A 20266-nucleotide genomic window follows, 5' to 3' on the forward strand; every position below is an offset into this window, starting at 1 on the left:
GTGCTTGTCAACTTGGTCACACTATATAAATCAATGCAAACCGCATGGATTTATATACTGTGACCTTTAAAGAATGGTTAAAAATAAATCTATACTTACCTTCTGATGGCCCCCACAGTCTTGCTTCGCTCTGTCCTGGCTGCCGGCAGATCGCGGTACACTGCACTGAAGGACCTGCCGTCACATGACTAAATGACGTCAGCACAGGTCCTTCAGTCCACCGTGAGCTGCCGGCATGGGAGGACGAGTGCAGCGGGGGCCATCAGAAGGTAAATATAACTTTTTTTTTTTTTTTTTTTTTTTTTTTTTTTTTCACAGGTTCTATGGTACTTGGGTCCGGAGGAGAGTCTCCTGTCCTCCACACCCGGGTACCATCCGCACATTGAAACGCGTGGAATGCATATCTACATATGCAGTGATGCGGATTCCATGCGTTTCAATGCAAGTCAATGGCGGCGAAAACGCAGCACTTCCGCAAAATAATTGGTAGTGCTGAGTTTTTTTCCCCAATGATCTGCAGCGGAAATCTCCGCAGCATGTGCACAGCACATGCGGATTATCATTGGGGAACATGGCAGGCCTTCTACCAAGTGTTTTTGCTGCTGCGGAAACGCTTAAACGCATCGTTGGCACACAGCCTTATAGTGGTGATCCCTGTTTATACATGCTTCTTGATTGTTTCATATATGTAAGTGTTAAAACATTTTGCAATTTCTTTTTCCTAATGAATTATCTTCTAGATTATCAGCAACTTTGTAGTAATGTGGTTTGTTTTCTTACTGTACCCCAGATAGATGAAGATCTGATAAAATGTGCAGGAAAGTTTTTAGTCCTAGATCGTATGCTGCCAGAGATGAAGAAAAGAGGACACAAGGTAAAAATAACCCACACTTAAGTTTTGCATTTGGATGTGATCACAAATGCTTCAATGTCTCTTTCCTTTTGAAGACTTTGATAGTGAACTTTTCTATACTTGACCTTTCTGATTCTCTGCCTTTTTTAGGTCTTGATATTTTCTCAGATGACCTCAATGTTGGATATATTAATGGATTACTGCTACTACAGGAAGTTTAAATTTTGCCGGTTGGATGGATCTATGACCTTTACAGAAAGAGATGAGAATGTAAGATTTGACATATAATGAATTTGACAATTTGTTTTTTTTACCATTGATTTTATTAAGGTGTCATAGTACTTCTTTTTTTTGTTTGTTTTGTAGAACATTTTAAGCTGTGATTTGTCAGTGAATGATGCTCCTCTTTACATTTTGGAGGCTGAAAACATTCCTTGACTTTCTGGCGCTCGTGCAGCTGCACTTTCTCCTTACAGACTAATGTAGTAACAATTGGCCAAAAGACCTGGACTGGTGTGGTGCTGCCTTCTTTAAAGCAAAATGCAGATTTTGTCAGCATCTTGATGTTCAATGTATCGCATTATATTGTCCCTAACCCTCATCTGTTTGACTTGCCCTCATCCATTCTCACCCTATTGCAACTCAAAGCAGAGCACCTGTGGTCCGTGTGACTGCCAAAAACCACAGCAGTAGTTACTTCTAACACTTTTCCCCCAACAGGAAGCCTGTCCTTTAAAATGAAGTGGAATTAAAACAATGGGTATTAAAAATTAAAATTTGGCTTTCATTAAAATGATTCTTAATCATACCTTAAATAAGGCTTATGTACTTTGCACACGTGTATTTGGGAAGTTGGCTTTCTGCATTGCACTGGCAAAAAAAAAAAAATCTTGGCTTTGACATTGAACATGGCAGTTAGCTATAGTATCTTTTTGTTTTGCAGATGAGAGACTTTAACACAGACCCTGATATTTTCATTTTCCTGGTCAGCACACGTGCGGGAGGCCTGGGAATCAATCTAACAGCAGCAGATACAGTTATCATTTATGACAGTGATTGGGTAAGTGTTCACTTAATTCTGTAAAGATGCTTTGCGCATACCGCAATTCACTGTACCACTACAAAAGGAAAATGGTGTTTGCACGCTATTTTATTCCTAAATTAGATATATCTATCTGCCTGGTAGGCAAACAAAGTGAGATTTCTAAATACTGTCTAAAAGGGGTATTCCATCTCAAAGATTCTATCCCAATGTGTAGTAGGAGAAATATTAGCAAATACCTCCAATTAGAAATGTAGTATAGTTTTTCTGATTTGCTGTCTTTCCTCATATGCAGGACCTTAGGTATCCATGGTTGTGACCACTAGCAACTGTCACTATATCAGTGGTTGTAACCATGGATACCTAAGATCCTGCACATGAGAAGAGACATGGGAAATCAGAAAAACTATACAGCATTTCTAATTAAAGGTATTAGCTATTATTACACCTGCTACATATTGGGATAGGATATTAGAGTTGGGAATATCCCTTTTTAATATAATAACCAGACCAGAAAGAGTTACACCAAATATAAGTTGGTAAGATGCAGCACTGACGGCACCTTTCCCCCATCAAACCACCCAGAATAATGGTGACTGCCACTATTGAATGTTTATAGCTTAAAAAAAAATACAAAACCCTGGAGTGGTGGGTGTTTTTTTTTTTGTTTTTTGCAGCGCTGGAGTGGTGCTTCTTATCGAAGGTCCCTGTACTTAGACTTGCACATACTTGCCCCTATCTTCACTTATCAGCCCAGCTCCAGTCAGTCTTTAGTAGGTCAGCGACCTGCCGGATCGCTACAGTGTTTGCTGTAATGAGCTGGAGGTCACTTTTTAATGCAAGTCTGACGGCCTCGATCTGGTTCTCATAGACTTAAGCGCTCAGTGTATGACAGTTACCTCTGACTTTCAGTCAGAAGTTACGATCACAAGGTGGCACCGATAAAAGGTAAAAATGGCGGCATGTAAGTACAGGACTACAGTCAGGGACCTTACTTTAGTAGCACCACTCCAGCACTGGTGCTTTAATCATACTTGTTAAACAGTTCTTGTGCTTTTATAGACAGGTAGATAATTGTAATGCTTGTGGTCCACAGAATGTACTCCAGCTCTTAACACGGTGTGTGCATCTGCTTTCAACATATTCATAGAAGTACATTTCCACACTTTAGAAGACTGAATTAATTGCACTTTCCAATATTCCTAGAATCCACAAGCAGATTTGCAGGCTCAGGACAGATGTCACAGGATCGGTCAAACCAGGCCAGTTGTTGTCTACCGTCTGGTGACTGCTAATACCATTGATCAAAAAATTGTGGAAAGAGCTGCTGCAAAAAGAAAACTGGAGAAACTGGTGATACACAAAAGTATGTATTTCATGATTTGCTTAACTGCACTACATATAATCCCCCCCCCCCCCCCCCCCCTCATTGTTTGGCCTGACTAGCTGATTTTGTGTAGTAGAAATCATCATTTTCTGAGTACCACAAAATAACATACATGTTCATCAGTGTGTGGGGAGAGTGCTCATAAGTAGGGATGAGCGTACCTGACCTTTAGTCCAAAGTCCGGATACCAGAATTGTAACTGAACTTGATTCAGAGCCCAAACCCAATTGAAAACAATGGGGACACTAACTTCGGGGAAAAAAATCACCCGGAACGCCAAACATTAACATATACTTCCAGGGAATGTCTGTGTTGGATATTTAGCACCAGACACTTAGTCCGGTACGAACTCCAAACCTCTAAGTTCAGGTTTCATCTCTACTCAGGAGCTGACCTCCTTCCACTCGCAGTAGATGCCACCTCACAGCAGCAGCCTGAGCAGAGCTCAGATTGCTTCCATCAACCATTTAAATGTCAATCTTACAGCCATCTTAAGCAGTTGACATTGCACGCACTAGCCTCTGTCAGCCCTCCGTGACACTGATGGGATGTCCTGGCAGCTAAGGCCTGTGGCTGCCAGTTTTCTATTCCTGTGAAGCCTAGCCACAGGTTGAGCTTCATAGGACATCACAATTTTTACACTATAAGAAGCAATACCTTAGTGTTCAGTGATCTAATGATCACAGCTTCAAGACATCTAAGGGGACTAAAAAATAAGTTTTGAAAAATGTTTAAAATCACCCTTTTTTTCCCCTTTAAAAATGTTGACTCCCCATCTATAAGTCCAAACTTTCAAAATATAACACCAACCCATACGTTAAATGCTGTGAAAGTAAATGGGTCAGAATTCTGTTTAGAAAAATAACTAACACATTGTATTTTAACCCCTTGCCAATATGTGCCTTTCCAGGCACAGGAGAGCTGATCCGATCAGCTGTCATATGCCCCTAACAGCAGCGGGTGGAATCGTGATCCACCCACAGCTGTTACCATGTTAAATGCCGCTGTCAATCTCTGAATCTGACATCTGCAGTTAACATGGCCACGGCGGAAGGACGTCATAAGTCCAGCCCATCTGCGCCCTTGTCACATGACCGTGGATCGCCGATGGGTCTGCAGGAGACCCTGGCATTTGTAATTGCTGGGATGCTATGAGTGCCAGTCGGCGCTCATGGCAAGTGAGCATTTCTGCTATACACAGGCGATCTGATGATCATAGCTTCTAGTCTCCAATGTAGACTATTAAAGCAAGTGAGAAATAAATTTTAAAAAAAATTAAAATAGTTTAAATCACCCCTACCTTTGCCCTATTCAAAATAAAACAGTAAAAATAAAAATGAAATGTACACATTTTGTATCACCGAATTCAGAATCGCCTGATCTACCAATATATAAAAAGAATTAATCTGATCGGCAAATTGTGTAACAAGAAAAATCAAAACTCCAGAATTACTTTTTTGGTCACCGCAACATTGCAATAACAGGCGATCACAAGATTGTACCTACCCCGAAATGGTGTCAATAAAAACGTCAGCTTGGCACTCAAAAAATAAGCCCTCACCCAGATCCTGAAAATGGACACGTTTTGTTTGTTTTTTTAAACAAAAACGTTGGTTTTTTTCACCACATAAAAAAGAACCTATACCATACAAACTTATGACCTGGGGAATCGTAATGGCAGGTCAGTTAGCACTTGGTGAACATGATTTAAAAAAATAAATAAATACTGGAGTTGCAATTTCTCCTCACTTGAACACCACCCCCCCCCCCCCACCACCACCCCCCTGTTTTCCAGTACATGATATGGTTAAAACCAATGTTGACGTTTTAAAAGTACAACTTGTCATGCAAAAAATAATCCCTCCCATGGCCATATTGACTGAAAAATAAAAGTTATGGCTTTGGGAAGAAGGGGAGCAAAAACGAAAAACTGAAAATTGCCCAAGGGTGAAGGGGTTAAAATGTCATTCAAAATTACAACTCTCCATACAAAAAACTTCACAGTAGTGGAGAGAAAAATGCAAATTTGGTGACAAACACTGGTGGAGTGAAGATGGGGTAAACTTTACAACTCGCTGATTGCACAAAGCGGCTAGGTTTTTGCACTGGGACAAGTGAGGGGGTAGACTGTACAGCAATGAGAGGTACTCTACACTTATACACTTGCAAATGGGAAAAGTCATTGTTTCTAAATTGCAAACGTGTTTATTTCCTTTTTACAATTTAGCCTAAATCGAAGGTCGTTTTTTTTTTTTTTTAACTAGATAAATTTAAAGGGGGTCAGACTGGGATTAATCAGTCTAGAAACTGTTTGGATCCTAATGAGTTGCTTGAATTACTTCAATCCCGGGATCATGAAAGGTAGGTATCTACAGATTCTATTCTTTCTGATTATTTCCTTTCCTACATCTGCCTCAAGAGGTATTTGTTTGTTAAAGCAAATCCGTCAGCAGGATGTGGCCCTATAAACTAAAGGCATGGCCATAATGGTGCTGTGATAGTGATTAATCTGATACCTGATGTGAAGGCATCTGCTCAGTGGCTTGGGGTGGGACTTGGGGGCAGGGTGGTCTTCTGGTTCCCCCACATCCTGCCCCTTCACATCAGATCACTTAGTATCACAGCACCATTATGGCCTTGCCTTTAGTGCTAAATCCTGATTTACAGGACAGGTTCTCTTTAAATACAGTGAATATCATCTCAACTTCCTTATTCTCTCAATCTTCATTTTTTTTTTTTTAGTTGCCAACCCCATTTAACAAGTGTAGATATGATTTTGTACTTTTATTTGTACACTTTCTCCTGAAGTGTATGCACACTTGATAGTGCTGTCTTCTCAGCTTTCCTGTTCTCAATATGGATTGATGGATGAGGACCTGGTCGGTCTCCTCAAAGCTGTTTTTCAGATGTAGGGTGGTGGATTGGTCTCATCACATGTTCAATCAACTGGTATTTTGAGAACTGACGTGCTAGTGCCGTTTTCATCCTATTGCATATCTGGCAGAAGGCCCTTGACAAAGGAGGACGATCTGTAATACTGTTAATCTTTAAACATATTGAGGACTATATTTGGTGGTATTTAAATGGAGATAAGGGTACTCCCAGAACAGAGTTCTCTTATCCATAGGAAGGACCAGGGATACCTTATTGATCTGTATAGCTACATCTTGAATGGAGCAGAGCTGCGCATGCTTGACCTGCACTCGGTTCATTGTCCTACTCTTTCTTACATCAATCACACAGTGGAGCAGAGGTTGTTCTTGTGCGCATTTTTGCTGCACTCTGCAAAGCTCCTTTCTCAGGATTGCTGGAAATTACAGTTGTCTGATACCCAGTGATCAGAGACTTATTTCTGAAAATACAATTATTTTTTAACTTTCAGAGACTGACACTGTTGCAAGTTAAATGGTTGCAGAAGAAAGCTGTATGCATATATTTTATTTCAAATGTTTCAGAATTTTATGTAATGCATGAAATCTGTAGAGAATCTGCAGTTAACATGGCATGAGTTGTGCCAATCTCAATGGCTTTACTGAAGAACATACCATCAAAACCTTCAGTTGAGTTCTGAAAGTAAAATTGTAATGTACTACTTTTTATGGGACTCGGCCAAATAATCATTTATTAAAAACTGACTAGCTGAGTCCTTCTAAGCTCTATGTAAAAAGGGTCAACTTTCCCCATGAGTCACTGCAAAAGTCCCTGGCAGGGAATAGGAGTGGAGCAGCTGGGTCATGATTTGAGGGGTATGAGAAATGCAGGGACAAGAGACTTCCTGTTTCTACGTAGAGGAGAATTAGCTGGGTAGAAGGGCAAAATGAGCAATTGTGCTATATATGATTGCAATATACAGTCATGACCGAAAGGAGCACTCTTGAAATTGTTCCAGAAAATGAAGTATTTCTCTCAGAATATTATTGCAGTTACACTTGTTCTGTTTACAATTTTTTTTTAAACATGTATAAGTGCTGCAGAATATGTTCACATTAAAAATAAAAATGTAGTATTTCCCTTGTGTATTGGAACACAGAGGGGAGAGGGGGCAAATTTTAAATAACACACAACCCCCAAAAATGGGGACTAAGTGGGCACCCCCAACTTAATATTTGGCTGCACACCCTTTAATTGCAGTTGTTTCAATCATTTCCTATATAACCATCAACCAGCTTCTTGCACCTCTCAACTGGACTTTTGGACCACTCTTCTTCTGCAAAACTGCTCCAGGTCCCTCATATCTGAAGCCACCTTCTCCCAACAGCAATTTTAAAATCTGTCCACAGGTGTGCAATGGGATTTAGGTCCGGACTCATTGCTGGCCACTTCAGAACTCTCCAGCTCTTTGTTTCCATCCATTTATGGGTGCTTTATGAAGTATGTTTGGTGTCATTGTCCTGCTGTAAGACCCATGACGCTAACCCATTTTGGGGGTTTTGTAAGAATTATATCCAATTTGCCTCCCCCCCCACCCCCTCCCTCCAATACATAAATAAAAATGTGTGCAATTGCAATAATTTTCTAGGAGAAACACTTCATATTCTAAAACAATTTAAAGTGTGCTAACACTTTCGGCCATGGCTGTATTAAGAGGATGAAAACCTTGATGGGAGTGCTCTTTAAGCTCTGTCTAACCTACTGCTTATTAGCTACTTTCAAGTAACCCACAAATTGTTACGTTTTTGTTTTTTCCCAGAGAAGTGAAGGGGTCAAATGGAAAAGTCATTAGTGACAAAGACCTAGAGCTTCTGCTGGATAGAAGTGATCTTATTGGTAAGTGTGTACAATTGGCAATTAAATTAATTTAAAATGTAGTCTTTATTAGAGAGCACATAGTTTACTGCATTTCATGGTATCATATGTCTGCTAGATGCATTAGTTGGGGGCAGGGGGACCTTTCATATTCTGCAACATGTTCAGTGTTTTATTTTAACAAAGTTCCATTTGTAAGTATAGGACACTTATATTTATTTCTTTTGCAGCACAAGTGAAAAAAACAAACCCAGCGCCAAAAAAGAAAAGTGGTCTATTTTCAGTAGTTGAAAACCTAGAAGAAATTAAAGTGTAATTCTTGCTTTAGATTTGGCCTTTTGGTTCAAAGGCTTTAAAAGTTAATCTTTGTTCATGTTTTACTATTGCACTTTTAATCAAACTTCCCGTGGAAGTAGTTTTGTCTTTCTAGTTTAAATATTAAATAAAGCTTGTGTACTAAACATTGCTTCATACATGGTCAGACAGAGCATGCATAAACATTCTAAAGCACTCTGTGTGTTTTTTTTGTTAGATTCCATGCACACATTTAAAAAGTATATTCTGTGTTATTTTAATATACATAACCCCAGTGTGTTAAATGCACATTTTTCTATGGATCCCCCTGCCAGGCTGGCTGAGTCCCCCATGTGGTTTTTTCATAAGTTTTTTTGAATAAACAAGTTATCAAAATAATTAGTGTTTGAGATTCTTTAACATATGCTATGTATTGTCACTTGACAGAAAATATTCCATTATTTGTCAACAAAATTGCACAACAATAGCAGAATGAGAATACCATGTACAATAGGATCGTATCGTTAAAAAAACCCTAGCAAATTCAAGCATTAATTTCAGAAACACCAAAACCTTATAACAGCAGTCCATCGATCCCTATCTTGTGTATGAAAAGTTAAAATTTATACTTAATGATTTGGTTTTCTTTAGCCACCATGAATGCATGAGAATCCTACTCCTATTGGGACTGAGATGTAAACACAAGTGGAGAAGTTAAAGGCACCTTCCTTCACCCACTTCCTAGTTGTTTACTAAATAAACCAGACACTGAAGAATGCTGAGCAAAACAGGATTTACAAGGAATCTGTCAGTAGGTTTTTGCTACCTCATCTGAGAGCAGCCTGATGTAGGTTAAGAGAAGCTGAATCCAATGATGTATCACTGTCAGAAAGGCTGCACCCAATCTGAGTTGGTTTTAACACCCTCCTGACATTTGCAGTGTGTATATATACGTCATTGTTGGGAAGGACTTCCCGACCAATGCAGTATATATGTCATGGCAATCGCCTGCGCACAGGACTCTGTGCCAGGAGCGGTGCTGGCACTGCTCCCGACAACTTTACCTGCTAGATACTGCGATCGCAGCATTTAGCGAACAGGCAGAGGGAAGAAGACACCCTATGCCCTTGGATCGGAGACCTTGCAAAGTCATCACGGGGCACATATTGTTGCCATGGTGACCCAATGTTGTCATGACACAAAATCCAGGTCACCAGTTCTAGCAAAGATCATGCCAGATCATGCTCAGAACATGATGTAGCAAGTTTGTGTCAGTGCAGCACTGACCGTTTATAAGGCATAGTAATGCTCCTGCATCACTATGCTTTATAAGCTATCAGGCTGAATAAGTGAAAGTCCCATAGTGGGACAAAGTAAAAAGAGGTGAAAACTGCAAAAACATTTAAAATAAAAATTGCACAAAATGGTAAATATATTTTTATGAAAAAAATAAAAATGGTACATTTGTGTGAACACCATAAAAAATTCTTTATCATACAGCCAAACAAAAACTGGAATAACTTAAGACAAATATGTAAGCAAAAATGGTACTGCTGAAAACATCTTGTCCTGTAAAAAGCAAGCCGCCATACAGTTTCATCAACAGAAAGATATAGCTCTCAGAATAAAGCGATGCAATTTTTTTTTCTATAAAGTAGCTTATGTAAAAGCGCCAAAATGGGGAAAAAATTGATAAATGTGGTATCTCTGTAATCGTACTGACCCGAAGAATAATCTCTGATCACTGTAATCTCACCCACCCAAAGAATAAAGTAGTGTTCACTTAAACCGCACTAGCAACAGAGTAAAAAAATAAGACCAATTCTTCACCTGCTGTTTTGTTCATTCTGATCGCAGTAAGGCTGAGTGCACACGATGCGTTTTTTTTATGCGTTTCCGCAGCGTTTCTGCAGCTGCGGAAACGCATTAAAAACGCATGGTAGAAGGGCAACCATGTTCCCCAATGTGCTGTGCCCATGCTGCGCTCAAAAATCCACAGCATGTCCATTAATTTTGCGTAAACGCGGAATTTTCGCCGCCATTGACTTGCTTTAGAATGCGCCAATTCCGCAAGACTGCATCTGTACTTGCGTTATTGGCGCGTTCTAATGTACGGATGGTACCAGAGTGTGGAGAAGATGAGATTCTCCTCCACACCCAGGTACCATTAAAAAGCTGTAAAAACAGGAATAAAATAAAAAAATAGATATATTCACCTTCTGACGGCCCCCGGTCTCCTTCCCTCTGCTCACGTGCAAGACTGAAGGACCTTCAGTGACGTCAGTCATGTGACCGCAGGCCCTTCAGTGCAGTGTCTCGCGATATCCCGGCAGCCAGGAACGAACGCGGCAGCACACGCTGGGGCATCAGAGGGTAAAGTATAGCTTTATTTTTTTATTTTTAAACATTCTTATACGGTCACACTATATAAATCCATGCTGTTTGCATGGATTTATATAGTGTGACCTAGTTGTCAAGCACTTTCCAGGTGATGCTAAAATCGCCTGGAAAGCACTTGTCAATCCGCATGCGGAAAAGCATGTGAATCCGCATGTATTCCGCAGGAAAAACACACGTACAATCCGCATACGTTTTTTCTGCCAGGGAGATGCACATACCCTTAGGCTCAGCTCACATTTATCCTGCGCTGTACGCTGAGCGCTTAAATTGGGATGTCTGTAAATCTCAGACGCAACCCCCGGCAGAATATTCCCTGTAATGAGGCAGATGGAGGCAATCTGGACGCGTCTGACGTGTGATCCAGCAGTGTACATCTTTTAAGGTGTGCATAAAAGTTGCGTCTGCCACAGTTTTGTGCACTTCTGAAAAGTGGCAAGACTGAGTCCAGAGTAACTGCTGCCTCATAGTTAATGGATCCCTTGGGGGTTTCATCTGGATCACGTCACTGAGATTTAGATAGAACCTCGATAGAAGTGCTCACTGTAGAGCACCAGATAAATGTGATCCATAATGTTCCTAACCAAAGCATCAAATCAATCCACAAAAAAAAGCAAGTCCCCAATCAAGTTTGTCGGGTCACTGGAAATATAAGGGCTTCCACGTTACTGGTAGCACAAAGGCTATAGCTCCTTACCCCTCTAAAGAAATTCAGCACTCACAAATGCCCCCTCCTCTCTTCTGAGCTCCCCAGTTAGCATCCACATGTTTGGCATTTCTGTAGCGATGAGAGCCCGCCTAATTTACAGGTGCATTTCTCCAGAAGCACGAGCTGGGCACTACAACGGCAGTTTGCAATTTTCACTCGGCAACATCCACTGCTGCTTGTTTCTGGAAAAGACCCATGGAGTCAAAATCGACACTACACCTGTAGATAAATTTCCAAAGAGGTATAATGTCCAAAATGGGGTCACTTGAGGGGGAAGTCTGCTATTCTAGCACTTAAGAACTGTATATCTGGAGTCTGCAAACTATCCTAGAAAAATCTGTGCTCCAGGGACAAATAGTGCTCCATCCCGAGTCTCGCCATGTGGCTAAGTACTACTGTACATATGGGTAAAAATGGCACCAAAATTTGTCCCACAAATTTTGTTGAATGTAGAAATATCTGATTTCCCAGTGTGAAAATATAAAATCTGGGGCTAAAAATTTTTTGGTACAAATTTGAATTTTATATATCATTGGGCAGAGAGAAAACTATGACCCATCTGTGGTGTCAATATGATCACTGCACCTCCTAGATGGATTCATTGAGAAGTGGTTTGTAAAATGGGGTCTCTTATGGGGGGGGTCTGCTGTTCTGGAACCTCAGGGGCTCTGCCAATGTGACATGGAACCCTCAAACGAGTCCAGCAAAATCTGAACTCCAATATTGTGCTCCTTCCCTTCTGAGCCTTGCACTTTGCCTCCAAAAGTAGTTTTCGACCACATGGGGTATCTGCGTACACAGGAAAAAATGTATAAAAAATTTTGGGGTCCAATTTCTTGTGAAAATGAAAATTTGGGGCTAAAACATTTTTGTGGGAGAAATTTTTCATTTTTACAGAGCCACATTGTAAAATTGTGAAGCACCTGTGGGTTGATAGTGCTCATCACACATTCGACCCCCTCAAAAAATTTTATTTAATTTCCAAAATAAGGTCACTTGTTGGGGTTTTCTACTGTTTAGGTACATTAGGGGCTCTCCAAACGTGGTATGACACCCACAGACCATTCTGTCAAAGTCTGCGTTCCAAAATGTCACTCCTTCCTTTCTGAGCACTGCCATGCGCCCAAACAATTTTCCCCCACATATGGGGTATCTGCATGCTCGGGAAATTGCACAACAAATTTTGGGGTCCATTTCTCCTGTTACTGCTTATGAAAATGAGAAATTTGGGGCTAAACATTGTGGGAAAAATGTTCGCCCACCCCCCCTTCCCACACTACTCTACGTTATAAACTTCTGTGAAGTACTTGGGGGTTCAAAGTGCTCACCACACATCTAGATAAGTTCCCGGAGGGGTCTAGTTTCCAAAATGGTAACACTTGTGGGGGATTTCCACTGTTTAAGCACATCACTGGCTTTCCAAACGCAACATGGCGTCCGCTGATTATTCCAGCAAGTTTTGCACTCGAAAAGTCAAATGGTGCTTATTCTCTTCTGAGCCCGGCTGTGCGTCCAAACAGTGGTTTTCCCCCATGTATGGGGTATTGTGCAATTCTTTTTTGAGCATGCCAACAGGTTTTGTGGTCTATTTTCTCCTTTTACCCTTATGAAAATTGAAAAACTTGCATCTAAAGTAAAATTTTTGTGAAAAGTAAAATGTTCATTTTTCTTTCCTCCCACATTCCATTAATTCCTGTGAATGGTGAATAAACTTCTTGAATGTGGTTTTGAGCACCTTGAGGGGTGCAGTTTTTAGAATGGTGTCACTTTGGGGTATTTTCTGTCATATAGACCCCTCCAAATGTGATCTAGTCCCAAAAAAAGTTGGAAAAACTAGATTGCAGGTCAACAATAAACCCTTAACAAAAAACGTTTCCAAAGTTGTGCTGGTGTAATGTGGACTTGTGGGAAATGTTATATATGAACTATATTGTGACTTAATTTTTATGCCCTTAAATCAGTTAAGTTTGAAAATTTGTAAAATTTTCAACATTTTCGCCAAACTTCCTTTTTTTTCCACAAATAAATGCAAGCCATATTGAATCAGTATAATCCATTGAAGCGTTCCAGAGTTAACTCAAAGTAAGGTCAGAATTGTAAAATTTGGCCTGGTCATGAAGGTGAAAAGGGCTCAGGGGTGAAGGGGTATTCACATCTCAAAGATCCTATTTCAATATGTACTAGGTGTAATATTAGTAATTGCCTCCAATTATATATTCTGTATAGTTGTGTTTTTTGTTGTATTGCTTACCTTATGTGCAAGGCAGTCATTCAGGTAGCCATAGATAAGGCCCCTATGGCGTTCCTGGCCACACTTGCAGTTTATCATTATCAATGGAATGAGGTGGCCAGACTGAAGCTACTGTGCAGGCTCTCACTATGCACTCTCCCGAGAACCCGCACATTGATAAAACTAATTACTAATTCATTTAATTTACCTTGATAATTTTTTTTATTGTTCTCAGTGGAATGCATTATGTAATGAATAAAGATTTGCAACTGGAATATTTCATTCAGTGATATACAGGATGTGGTATCTTATTGTTCCCTTTATTTTTTTTGAGCAGTGTATATATTTGGTGCTAAAACCAGTATTTGTGGAAAAAAAATAATCTTTTGTTTTCACATCTAAATGTTGTAAATTTGTTAATCACCTGTAGGTTAAAAAATGTTCAGTACACCCCTAGATGAATTCCTTGGGGAGCCTAACTTCCAAAATGGGGTCCAAAAATCAAATGGCGCTCCTTCCTTTCTGAGCCATGCCATGTGCCCAAACAGGTTAAAAACCACATCTGGGGTATTCTCACGTTTGGGAGAAATTTACAAATTTGGGGCTGTAACTAAATTGTCAGAAATTATTAGTGGGTTTTTTTTTTGTTTTTTTAATTTTTGTTTTCACATCTACATTCTAAAAAGTTCTATGAAACACCTACAGGTTCAAAATGCTCAACACACCCCTAGCTGAATTCCTGTATGGGTCTAGTTTCCAAAAAGGTGTCACTTCTGGGAGTTTCTACTGTTTTCTACCACAGGGGCTCTGCAAATGAGACATGGTGTCTGCAATCCATTTCGACCAAGTTTACACTCCAAAAACCAAATGTAGTTTTTTCCCTGCCGTGTCTCCAAACAGAACTTTTTGACTACTGTGGGATATCACCATGCTCAGAAGAAAGTGGGTAATAAATTAGGTCAACTTTGTGTTTCCTCTTACTTTATCCACAAATTTTTCACTTTTGTAACACTTTATTGAAAATATTTTTTCAATATGACAATCATCAAATTCTGTGTAGTATCTGTGGGTTCAAAATGCTCATTATACCCCTGGATAAAATCCTTGAGGGATGCAGTTTCCAAAATGGGGTCACTTGTGGGGGTTTCTGCTCTCTGGGTGCTGTTAGGGGCCCTGCAAATGCAACATGTGCCTGCACTCTATTTCAGCCAAATTTGTGTTAAATTCAAATCGACCTTGGAGGGTTCAACCATAACTCCCAAGCAGCACGCCCGCTGCCTTGGGGTCATATTTGACACTAACCTTTCCTTTACCCCCCCCCCCCCCCCCCCATATCTTATCACTCACTCGTTCCTGGCACCTGCATCTTAAAAGAATCTCCAGAATCCGACCTTTTCTCACCTTTGAAACTGCTAAAACTCACTGTCGCTCTTATTCACTCTCATCTGGACTACTGCAACTCTCTTCTGATCGGTCTCCCTCGTGCCATACTTTCTCCTCTCCAATCCATCCTGAATGCAGCAGCCAGGGTCATATTTCTGTCCAGCCGCTTTACCGATGCCTCCATCTTGTGCCAGTCATTACACTGGTTGCCCATACGCCTCAGGATCCAATATAAACTCATCGCTCTCACCCACAAAGCTCTCCGCAGTTCTGCACCGCCTTATATCTCATATCTGGCTATCGCCCTAACATCCCCCATAATCCGAACCTCGCACCTCCGTCTCCAAGACTTCTCTCCTGCTGCGCCAGTTCTCTGGACTGCTCTACCCCAGACGATCCGACTGAGGCCTAGCCCCCATGTCTTCAAGCGCGCTTTAAAAACCCATCTCTTTAAACAAGCCTACCACCTTAACTATGCATTAAATTAACCTTCCCCCTGTTCCTGCCTTCTAAATATTATTTAGAATCTGCTCCCTACTATTCATCTGTCTCTACACCCTCCATGCACAAGATAACTGCACTCGGTACTTGAGTATTGCACTTATAAAGCTGTATGATCCGGTCATCAGCCAGTATGTTTATGAAAATCCCTATTTATTATAATTGCCAGACCTGAAATAAGCACATCTCACCCGCTGTCAGAAGATCATCCAGAGTAGCTCCTATGGTGACCATACGATCTCCTCACCACTGTGAGGTTTAAAATATTGCAATCCAGACATACACTAGGTTATGCATACTAGCTCCTAAGCGTCAGAAACCAGTCAGTGTTTCTATCACAATCATGTGGCTTTTAATTTTTTTAGACTTAAAATTTGAAGATTTTATCCATTCCATATTTTTTGGATGTGCTAATCAACGTCACTTTTTAGGAGTCCTATTGGTTGGTTACATGAGATTGTTGCCTCGCTTTCCCGTCTGGTGAATAGCAGCATTTACTGCACCTGATGTGCCCAATCTGACTTAATTGCCCATTAGGGCTGCAATCCACTAAAATTCAAGAAATAAAAATAAAAAATAAAGTGACCAGTTTAAACTAATGTGATGTGTTCATACCACTATAAAGCACATATTCCATGTTCTTTCCCCACATAACAAGCAGAGAAAATCCAGTAAACATTTGAAAAAAACTCTTCCTGAAATGACAAGCAGTAGGAGTTTTCAGCAATCTCCTTATCAGAAGCAGGATTAGGCTATGTGCCCATGTAGCATATTTGATGCAGAGCGTTTTTGCCTCTCTCTGGCAGAAAAAAAAATGCATGCAGATTTACATGTTTTTATCTGCCAGAGAGAAGCGTTTTTTCAAGCACTTTTCCAAGCGATTTTGAGCATCACTTGGAAAAGTGCTTGACAAGTTGGTCCCACAATATAAATCCACGCAACTGGCATGGATTTACACTGTGTTCCAAATTATTATGCAAATAATATTTTCTCAGATTTTCCCAAATTACCTATATGAATTGCAGTCATTATAATTTTCCAGTCAAATAACTATTAGAGTACAATTGAAAGGTTTTTGTACAAACTGCCTATGATAACAGTATATTTTTAAAAAAATAAACTCAAACTGCACTCAAAATGAATGTTCCAAATTATTATGCACAGCAGAGTTTTCAACCTTTTCATTTTTAATAAAGAACAAAAAAATGGTCATTTTTGAAATTAGAAGCATTAGCAGGTTATTACAAACTGAAATCAAACAGAATAAAGTTTTGATTTGAAAACTATGTGATGTTACATTTGCACATAGGACCGCTTGTTCGAAAGGAGCTTCTGAACTCTCTCGTCCATTGAATTGGTCAGGTTTTGGATGGTTTCTGCTTCAATTGTTTTGCATGAGGACAGAATACCCTCCCAGAGCTGTTGCTTAGATGTGAACTGCCTCCCGCCATCATCGACACTCCTTTTGATGATGCTCCAGAGGTTCTCAATGGGGTTGAGGTCAGGGGAGCACGGGTGTCACACCATAAGTTTGTCCCCTTTTATGCCCACAGCAGCCAGAGATGCAGATATGTTATGTGCAGCATGAGACGGGGCATTATCATGCATGAAAATGATCTTGATGCGGAGTGCACGGTTCTTCTTCTTGAACCATGGAAGGAAGTGCTGTTTGAGAAACTCAACATACATTATGGAGTTCATCTTTACCCCTTCAGGGATCCTAAAAGGGCCGACAATCTCTCTCCCCATGATTCCAGCCCAAAACATTACTCCACCTCCTCCTTGTTAGCGCCGTAGCCGTGTTTGCATGGGGTGTCCATCAACCAGCCATCCTCCACTCCATCCATCTGGACCATCGAGATCATTTCATGCATGATAATGCCCCGCCTCATGCTGCACATAACACATCTGCATCTCTGGCTGCTATGGGCATAAAAGGGGGCAAACTTATGGTGTGGCACCCATGCTCCCCTCACCTCAACCCCATTGAGAACCTCTGGAGCATCATCAAAAGGAGTGTCTATGATGGCGGGAGGCAGTTCACATCTAAGCAACAGCTCTGGGAGGGTAATCTGTCCTCATGCAAAACAATTGAAGCAGAAACCATCCAAAACCTGACAAATTCAATGGACGAGAGAGTTCAGAAGCTCCTTTCGAACAAGCGGTCCTATGTGCAAATGTAACATCACCTAGAATAAAGTTTTGAGTTGAAAACTGTTTGATTTCAGTTTGTAATAACCTGCTAATGCTTAGAATTTCAAAAATGACTTTTTTTGTTCTTTATTAAAATGAAAAGGTTGAAAACTCTGCTGTGCATAATAATTTGGAACATGCATTTTGAGTTTATTTTTTTTTAAATATACTGTTATCATAGGTAGTTTGTACAAAAACCTTTCAATTGTACTCGAATAGTTATTTCACTGGAAAATTACAATGACTGCAGTTCATATAGGTAATTTGGGAAAATCTGAGAAAATATTATTTGCATAATAATTTGGAACACCGTGTATAATGTGTGACCAACTTTGCTTTAAATGCTGCATCTATATTAAAAAAAAAAAAATAAAGTTAAAAATAAAAAAAACCTGTATACTCACCTCTCCAGTCTTCTCCCGGCGGCGATCCTCTCTCCTCGGCGTCCCACGGGGTACTAGCAGGACCTGCGGTGACGTTATTTAGTCAGCTGATGGTCACGCGACCGCTGAGGTCAGCGGTCAGGTGATGGTCGCGTGACCATCAGCTGACTAAATAACGTCACCGCAGGTCCTGCTAGTACCCCATGGGACGCCGAAGAGAGGACGCCGTCAGGAGGAGACAGGAGAGGTGAGTATACAGGTTTTGTTTATTTTTTACTTTATTTCTTTTTTCAGCAGCAGAATGGAAGGCAGGGAGACACAGACATTACTAGTGGGTAGGCGGAGCCCACACAGGATAGAACACCTCAGATTACAAAAAAGTGTTGACCGGCCCCTCCAGCTTGGGCTCCTCCTACTCCAGCTCTCCAGTCTAAAATTTGAGGTCGCAGAGGATAGTTGCTGCTGGAGCAGCTCCTCAGAAAATTTTTTTATTTTTATCGGACAGAGACTTGGACCCCCCGTGGTCTAGAGGTCTCAGGGGTCTCAGCGCTGCTGGACCCCCACCCCTCCCCTGGCGGATCTGCATACCCTTTATGGTGGTCCCTGCAGAACCCTGCCGGCCCCTGGGGATGAGGGACGCTTCCCGGAGGAGACGCAAACCGCGCCATTGGGGTCCTTGCGCGCTCCGTCCTGGGGGGAAGCTAAGGGCCACAGCGCCACAAATCCCTGGGGGTCCCTGTGGCGCTCAGCTGGGTGAGTACTCCGCATTGGTAAATGTGTTTGAGTGCTTCAGCGGCTGCTGCGGCGGCCGCTGTTACATGTACCGTTGGTGACTGTGTGTTTTTCGTCCGCAGGTGGATCCCTGCAGGACATGTGAAGCGGGGCAGGAGCGGAGAGCAGAGGAGTCGCACGCCTTTTTGAATGCCGGTGGGGGGCGTGGCTTCGCGCCTTCCCGGTCTTTTCGCGGGCAGGTAGCGCTCTGAGCGCGCGCTACCTTCCCGGTCTTTTCGCGGGCAGGTAGCGCTCTGAGCGCGCGCTACCTTCCCGGTCTTTTCGCGGGCAGGTAGCGCTCTGAGCGCGCGCTACCTTCCCGGTCTTTTCGCGGGCAGGTAGCGCTCTGAGCGCGCGCTACCTTCCCGGTCTTTTCGCGGGCAGGTAGCGCTCTGAGCGCGCGCTACCTTCCCGGTCTTTTCGCGGGCAGGTAGCGCTCTGAGCGCGCGCTACCTTCCCGGTCTTTTCGCGGGCAGGTAGCGCTCTGAGCGCGCGCTACCTTCCCGGTCTTTTCGCGGGCAGGTAGCGCTCTGAGCGCGCGCTTTCTCCTGTCCCTCCCCTTCCGGCTTCTCTCTTCACTGCGCGGCGGCCATTTCTGACGGCCTCCTCCGGCTCCTCACTCTCCTCTCCTCCCGTCAGAACCGAAGGAACGCTGCACCGCGGCCAGCTGGGTGAGTCGCTTCTGCCTGTCAGGGCAGAAGCTTAACCTCCTCACCCCCACAGCGCAGGGCACCTTTCTGCGGCACAATTAGGTGGCAGACTGCGCTGCCCTGCAGCTGCTACCTCATATAGAGGTTTTTTTGTCTGGGACTCGCACACCTCTTTCATTTAGCAGAGGTTGTGGGGAGTCTGCTGCATTAACCCCCTGGTAGGCGGTTAACCCTTAATTGGGGGACAGCTGGGGTAGCTCTCCCTGTAAGAGCCTTAACCCTTCAGCGTTCGTTTCTTTCCTTTTAGAAGCCACATTGTCCTAGTTACTGACGGGCTTAAGCCTGCTATATACTGTGTGAGGGCATGTCAGATCAGGGTCCAGGAGGCGCGGTCCGTCTCCCAGGTCCGCTACAGGATCAGTCTCGCGTATCTGACTCGCAGGAGTCCTCGACGGCGTCAAGTGCAGCGCAGGTCGGGGGACTCAGTGATGTTAAAATGGAGGCTCTCACTCATTCTATTGATAGCCTGTCTGACCTTCTAGGTCATTGGGTGTCAGCTAGATCCCAACTGTCTTCTCATGGCAGGAAGCGCCACAGGCCGGTACTGTCCTCCCCGCGCAGCGACTCTGAGATCTCTGATATGGAGGGTTCCCCTTCAAGCTCTGCTGGGGAGATGTCCGATTCGGATAAAGAGGATCGGCAGGGGCGCGCTGCCTCTCTTTTGGGC

The 20266-nt window shown here is 42.2% G+C and overlaps 1 protein-coding gene across 2 annotated transcripts in view; it reads left to right on the plus strand.

The window, feature by feature from the left end:
• The window catches only part of HELLS (helicase, lymphoid specific), a 30846-nt gene extending 22125 nt beyond the window's left edge, over nt 1–8721 (plus strand). For both annotated transcript variants that reach the window (XM_073685628.1, XM_073685627.1), the window contains exons 16-22: nt 791–874; nt 1004–1123; nt 1797–1913; nt 3102–3261; nt 5547–5643; nt 7973–8049; nt 8259–8721. In XM_073685628.1, the coding sequence (XP_073541729.1) occupies nt 791–874; nt 1004–1123; nt 1797–1913; nt 3102–3261; nt 5547–5643; nt 7973–8049; nt 8259–8344 (741 nt within the window). In that variant the 3' untranslated portion in view covers nt 8345–8721. The remainder of the gene's footprint in view (nt 1–790; nt 875–1003; nt 1124–1796; nt 1914–3101; nt 3262–5546; nt 5644–7972; nt 8050–8258) is intronic.
• The last annotated feature ends 11545 nt before the right edge of the window (nt 8722–20266 follow it).

This window comes from Phyllobates terribilis, unplaced genomic scaffold (assembly GCF_046119375.1).
Source record: "Phyllobates terribilis strain yellow unplaced genomic scaffold, ASM4611937v1 Scaffold_5__5_contigs__length_657084704, whole genome shotgun sequence".
NCBI lineage: Eukaryota > Metazoa > Chordata > Amphibia > Anura > Dendrobatidae > Phyllobates > Phyllobates terribilis.